General features: G+C 45.2%; 1 protein-coding gene across 1 annotated transcript; it reads right to left on the bottom strand.

The window, feature by feature from the left end:
- Positions 1-1,790: 1,790 nt before the first annotated feature.
- Positions 1,791-3,328, bottom strand: LOC110558369 (heterogeneous nuclear ribonucleoprotein F-like). Its single transcript, XM_021653223.2, is given in 2 exon segments — positions 1,791-2,085; positions 2,088-3,328. Coding segments are annotated over 2 exon segments (1,245 nt in total). The 5' UTR covers positions 3,121-3,328; the 3' UTR covers positions 1,791-1,873.
- Between the last annotated feature and the right edge of the window lie 2,988 nt (positions 3,329-6,316).

Genomic DNA, 6,316 nt, shown 5'->3' with positions numbered 1-6,316 from the left:
TTGCAATGAGGGGAGAACTCGGGAAGCATCACTACTGTTCTTCCGCTCCTTCTTAGGTTTGTGGAAACTGAAGATGTGTTTAGAGCAGGCTGTTCCCCACCCAAAGCTCCACTGGTTTTCTTTGGCTGCAGTTTGCTAAATCATCTCAACCTTGATAGCTGACCATTAGCAAACTTGGGTTCTTCTATTCTAATCCTAGTTAGTAACAGTAATTGTCAGATTACGTATTACACCTCACACAGTAATAATGTCTACATAGAGAGGGAGCTGTCACAGGGTGGCTATTAAAGGGTTAACAGGGCCCCAGCAGAGTTCAAGGAATTTGAAGGGGCAGAGGCAGAGAGCTGATTGAGCAAACAATGTTTTCTCAGGCTGTGCCTTGCCCTGGGTGATTCCAATTGATAAGCTGCGTTTGATGCTATTTTGAGCAGAGGTGCAGAGGCAGGAGGCTTGTGAGTCTTGTTGTGAGTCTTGTTGTGGACCTAGACACTACCACCTGCACAGTGCCACCCACGAGGCACAGACTGATAGTTTATTCACAACCGTAAATGGGCTCAGCCCTATAAATTTACCGTATGAGCACACAGCGATATTAAAACTCTATGAGAAGAATCAGAGCCTAGAGCTTATTGAAGATGCCAGGCAAAGGAAGGGTACAACACCCACAACTGGACTCGAAAAAGAAGATGTCTAACATGGTGGCAGAGACCACCCTTCTGGCCATGTGTCAAGGTATCAACATGTAGGTATCACTTGTCTCAGGAGCTCAGCTCAGTTCTTACTGCTGACATGGCTTACTCAAACTGCCACCCGTCCATCCACAGACCTGGTCCCGCACCTCACCTGCACAGGTCTTCATGTCTTTGTGCTTTACCTGTATGGCCTCTGTCAGCCTGCATCTCACCCCTGCAACTCAGGTCAGGACTGTCAGCTGCTCTCCAGGCATGCTTAGTAATATCTTATCTAAACTCTCTTTGCACCTCAATCAGCTCTCTGCCTCTGCCTCTTCAAATTCCTTGAACCCTGTTGAACTCTCTGTGTAGATATTATTACTGTGTGAGGTGTAATATGTAATCTGATAATTACTGTTATTAATTAGGATTAGAACAGAAGAACCCAAGTTTGCTAATGGTCAGATATCAAGGTTGAGATGACTTAGCAAACTGCAGCCAAAGAAACCAGTAGAACTTGTAGAGTTATTGGTAGCCTATAAATTCTGACATTGTGAAAATATGTAACTGTGATATTTTTTGTGTGTGTGTGAAAAAGTCTTTATTTTAAGAGAAAAATTTAGTTAACAAAAATTAACAAGTTTCACTTAGCAAAATATACCCAAAAGGAAATCACAGTACAAAGAAAGCTTTAAGCCAAGGCCTCACCAATTCCCACAGTATTAGTATTGTGTCTCAGTTCTCAAAACTAACTTTTAAAAAGCTTGAACTTAACCTAAAGATTTTAAATGAAAATATAAACTAGAATGAAGACCATGAGAATGCTTCTTTGCATGAGGGATCCAGCACCTTTGAGTTCTCCAGAAAAGCACACGTCCCCAGTGTGTCCACTGTGGTGGGCCTAAAGATCCACTCAGCATACTTAAAACTGCCTAACTCAGGTAACATCACTCTTAAGCATACTACCAAAAATGCTAATGGAGAAAAGTGGAAGAAAATAGTTTTAGTTTACTCAATATTACATGCTAGAAGAAAAGTTTGCAGGAGAAGCACTGAAGAGGTCATTTTTTTAATCCAGATTTCACAAACTCATGGTGCAAACTGGGTCTCCGGGCTTCCTCTAGAGTTATAAACTGCTCTTGACTGCTTTATTGGCTGCCTGGGAAATTTTTGATTGAAACAACTCAAGTGTTCCTACAGTACTAATCATATCCACCCATGCTGTTCTGACCGCTGTAGCTGGCCCCATAACAGCCACTCACTGACTGGCTCTCCAGGCCACTGTAAGTTGCCTGGGCAGATGACACTCCCATGCCCTGCATCACCTGGCTGCTATAAGCCCTGTTGCTAGCCCCTGCTGTTGAATTCAGGAAGAGTTCCGTGTATCTGTGCTGCATGTTGGCCCTGTCCTTGACATAGCTGCCACTGCTTCTTCATGGGTGGCAAACTCAACATCAGCTTCTCCCATCACTCTTCCATCAGGGCCAATCTCAGTGTGAACTCTCACAGGGTTGAGTGGAGAGAAGAAGTTGTAGATGTCATTCTCTGTTGCTTTGTAGGGCAGCCCTCTCTTGTGGATGCAGTGGCCAGTGGTGCTCTGCACTGTGAACTCGCTGTCTCCGTATCTGTGGTCAGACATTCCTGAGAGAAAGTAGTTGAGGTCTCTCCCAAACAGGTCAGTGGTGAAGCCATAGCCATCACTGAGGCCACTGCATTCTTCATAGCCCCCATAGCCTGCACTATAGGCACCAGACCTCATCCTATCCAGGCCTGCCTGTTTCACAATGCCAATGTACCTCCGGGCTGTGCCAGGCCGGTCATAGGGCCCAGGCCTCTGCACAGACATAAACTTCAGAGGTGAATCTGAGTATGACCTAACTTCCTCCTGTCTGCTCTTGAACACTTCAATATACCTGTGCCCTATTCTCTCCTTGAGCTTCCCTAGAGCTTTCTCAGCTAACTCTTGTGAGGCAAACTGAACGAAGGCCTCCCCTGTAATCTTGCCCTCTGGGTCCACAGGTAATGTGATCCCGTTTGGCACAATTTCCAACCCTGAGAAGAACTGAACGATTTCTTCCTTTGTGCATCCACATGGGAGTCCCCGGAGCCTCACGAAGCCATCATGGGCACTGTCGGCGCTGTTTGGACCACTGTGATTCAACACCCAATCCATCTCGGTTCTGTGTGGCTTGAACACCTCAATATACTGGTGTCCCATGTTTTCCCTGTCTTTTTTCAGAGCCAATTTTACATCTTCTTCTGACTCAAGTTCAACAAAAGCCCCACCACTCTGCCTGCCTTCTCTAGTATAAATGAAATGAACACCTGTGACCCCATCATGAATTGTGCAGTCGGAGAGGAAGCTTTGTACGTCCTCAATTGAGCAGGACCAGGGTAGGCCTCGGAGTTTGACCACACAGCCTTTACCTCCCTTGGGCCCCAGCATCATGAACACTTGACAGGGCTGATGTCACAAGCTTGGGCAATTTTTTGTAGCTTAAGGAACCACCACAGATGCCTTCTGTAGCAAACACTTGTGGAAGATAACAAGTTTTCCACAGGAGGAAGGCAGAAGTGACTTCTATTTTCAGTAAGGAACGCGGCTTACGAACCAACTCCACCCGACGCCTTAAAAACGCAGAGGGCTGCGGGGAAAGTCCAGGGGGAAGTCCAGGTGCATCTTCTTTTTGTTCTCAACCTGGAAGGGAAGTTCAAATGACCAGGGAGCAAGCGCTTTCTGCTGTAGCTGGTCCCCTGAAAACAAGCGTTTTGGCGGGAAGCAAGGCCGAGGGCAAGGTGACGCTGCTCGGCGGCCTGCACCCAGGAGTCGACCGCGTCGCTGTAACTGTGATTGTAACAGCACACTCACAGCCAAGTTCATAGCTAGAATGAGAACCACTCTAGTTCCTAATCTGTGGCTTTCCTCATGTGTTAATTTTCGATTACGATAATTAAATACCCAGGGATTTACTTATATGAGAAAAGTTTTATTTAACTCCTATTTCTGGAGGTCTCAGTCTAAAATTAGGTGGACCCATTGCTGTGGATCTCTGATGGGGTGTCATATGGCAACAGAGGGATTGCATGGCAGAACAATTCACTTACCTCAGGGCCAGGAAGCAGAAGAAAGAGGAGAGGCCAAGGTCCCACAATCCCCTTCAATAGCATTTCCCTAACAACCAAAGAGCATCTCTCTAAGCTCTACCTCCTAAAAACTCCACAGCTCACCAATACCACCAAACCAGCCCCATTCTGGATCTAAACTGCAGCCTCCCATTCCTGAGACCCAAGGGTTCTTTTCCATCTCAGAACGCAAAAGGCCTTTGATCCACCTCCAAGAATCTCATTAGTGTTACAGCATTGCTTAGAAGTCTAGATCCTAAGTCTCCCCTGAGATGCAAGGCCAATTCAATAAATGAGCCCCTGCAGAAATAAAAAAGAACGTCGCACTCCTCAAGATGCAACGGTAGGCTAGCCACAGTATAAGCATTCCTATATCAAAAGAGACAAACAGGACATAGTGAAAGAGGTTTGCTCAAAGCAAGACAGGGGCATTCACTCTCCATGCACTCACTCTCTAGCCTCTGGGGCATCCTGAAGTGGAATGTAGTCTTTGAAGAGCTTGGGCAACCCTGCTTCTATGAGTTTTCTCTTTGCAGTCTAAACGGCCATTGTTTGATTTTTTTAAGACATTTGTTACATGAATTTACTTACTTTCTGAGTGCACACATATACGTGTCACAGCACATTTATAGAATCAGTGGACAGCAGTAGCGAGTTGATTCTCTCCTTCCATCATGTGGGTTGTGGGGAATGAACTCAAGTTGTCAGTCTTGGTAGCAGGGGCTTTTACTGGCTGAGATGTCTCGATAGCCCTAAATGGTCCACTCTTTCAGGGTGGCTTTTCTCTTTGTCCATGGCTTCTGTTGGCAGATGCCACCCTTTGCTGGCCCCTCTACCTCCCTGAGAGTCTCCGTTGCGCTTTAGATCCACGTTCTTCACTCTACACATTACTCTTTTAGGGGTGTCTTGTAGGACCGTGGGTCCCACCACAAACTGCCTGCCCTACACTTTTCCTTGGAATACTGGTGGAAGCTGTTATGACCCTGTAGCTCTCATATTCTGCAGGACAGGAAAACCAGCATCATATGGATGGTGCCAAGGTCTGCTGTCAGTGCAAGCTGTACTTGAGCCCGCTTGAACTATGACTTTTGTAGGCATAGACATTTTGCCAGCGGGATATGCAAAGTGTGTATGTGTTTGTGTGTGTCTCGGGGTGGAGGAGTCGGGGAAAGATAATGGGGGCCATGTTGGGTATACAGGACACCGTATGGCTCTTTTGAAAGTATTCTGTCCTAAAAAGCTAATTTGTATTTCCACATCTCTGGGACTATGATGGGTGGGGCGCCTCTGCAGATTTCAGAGACGTCCTCGAGGCATCCTTCCTATTGTTCTTCATGCAAAGCACTTGGCTCCTCTTTATGGGTGCTAATCCCTTTAGCAACTGTGTTCTCACAAGGGTTCCTTTTTCTGACAAGCCTACCCTTTTTGCTTTTCTCCCTTTTGCTGCTCCTCATTTTCACTAAACTTGGCTGAAAACAGCCAGTAAAATCCATGCTTCAGCCTGAAAATTTCATTGCTTTGAATTTCTCCCATCACATGAAATAGGCCACATTCTTCAAATGTGACCTTCCACACAGCATCAAGGACAAAATACAGCCAAATGATTCCACCGTGTCACAAGGCTGGCCTCTAGTCTAATTTCTAACAGAGTCCTCATTTACATCTGAAACCTCATCAGCCTGACGCTCACTGTCTATATTTCTATCAATATTCTCGTCTTCTGAGCATTCATCAGCACTGCCTGTTTAAATTCTAAGCTACTACCCCCTCCTCTTTTTTGGTGTGGTAGGCAAATGCTTTGCCACTGGGCTTCATCCCAGCCCCACCACTGATACATTTTAAGATTTCTCTCTCCTGCTCCTTTAAAGTCTTCTAAATCACTCTGCTCTAAAAGAGTATACCTCCACACCATCAAGTAGCTACACTAGCTACAATCAGCAACCCCACTCCTGGTACCAGTTTGCTATTAGACACCCCATCACTATAAAACAACAATAATAGCAAGTCCAGAGATAATTTACATAGGAAAAGGTTATGGTTCTAGAGGATCTAGTTCAAGATTGGGTGAATTCATTGCTTTGGTCTCTGCTATGGGTGCCAGATGGTGATGGTGGGGAGTATATGATGGAAAAAAAAATCTATTTAACTCAAGGCCAAGAAGCCAAGGTAAGAGAAAAGGAGAGAGTCTTAAAATTCCCTTTCAGGAAAGGTCCTAATAAGCTAACGGCTTTTCACTAGGCACCACCCCCAAGTCCTACTATCTTTCAATAGTGCCATGCCTGTTAAACCTTTAGCTCATGAACCTTTAGAAAGCACTCAGGTAGACCTTTAGACAACACTCCAGAAGAGCATGATGCAATTTATTTTATTTTATTTTTATTTTACTTTTTAGTCTTGAATTATTTGTGAGAAAAATTTGGCACCAGTTTGGAGCAAGGCATGTTTCACCATGGTGACGTAGTAAAACAAAAACCAAAACATGATTAGACTGAAGGAAGAGAGGATGAGTTATTTAGATACAT

The sequence above is a fragment of the Meriones unguiculatus genome, chromosome 7 (genome assembly GCF_030254825.1).
Source record: "Meriones unguiculatus strain TT.TT164.6M chromosome 7, Bangor_MerUng_6.1, whole genome shotgun sequence".
Classification (NCBI taxonomy): domain Eukaryota; kingdom Metazoa; phylum Chordata; class Mammalia; order Rodentia; family Muridae; genus Meriones; species Meriones unguiculatus.
Note: the sequence above shows the minus strand (reverse complement) of the source record. Positions and strands in the feature narration are given on the sequence as shown.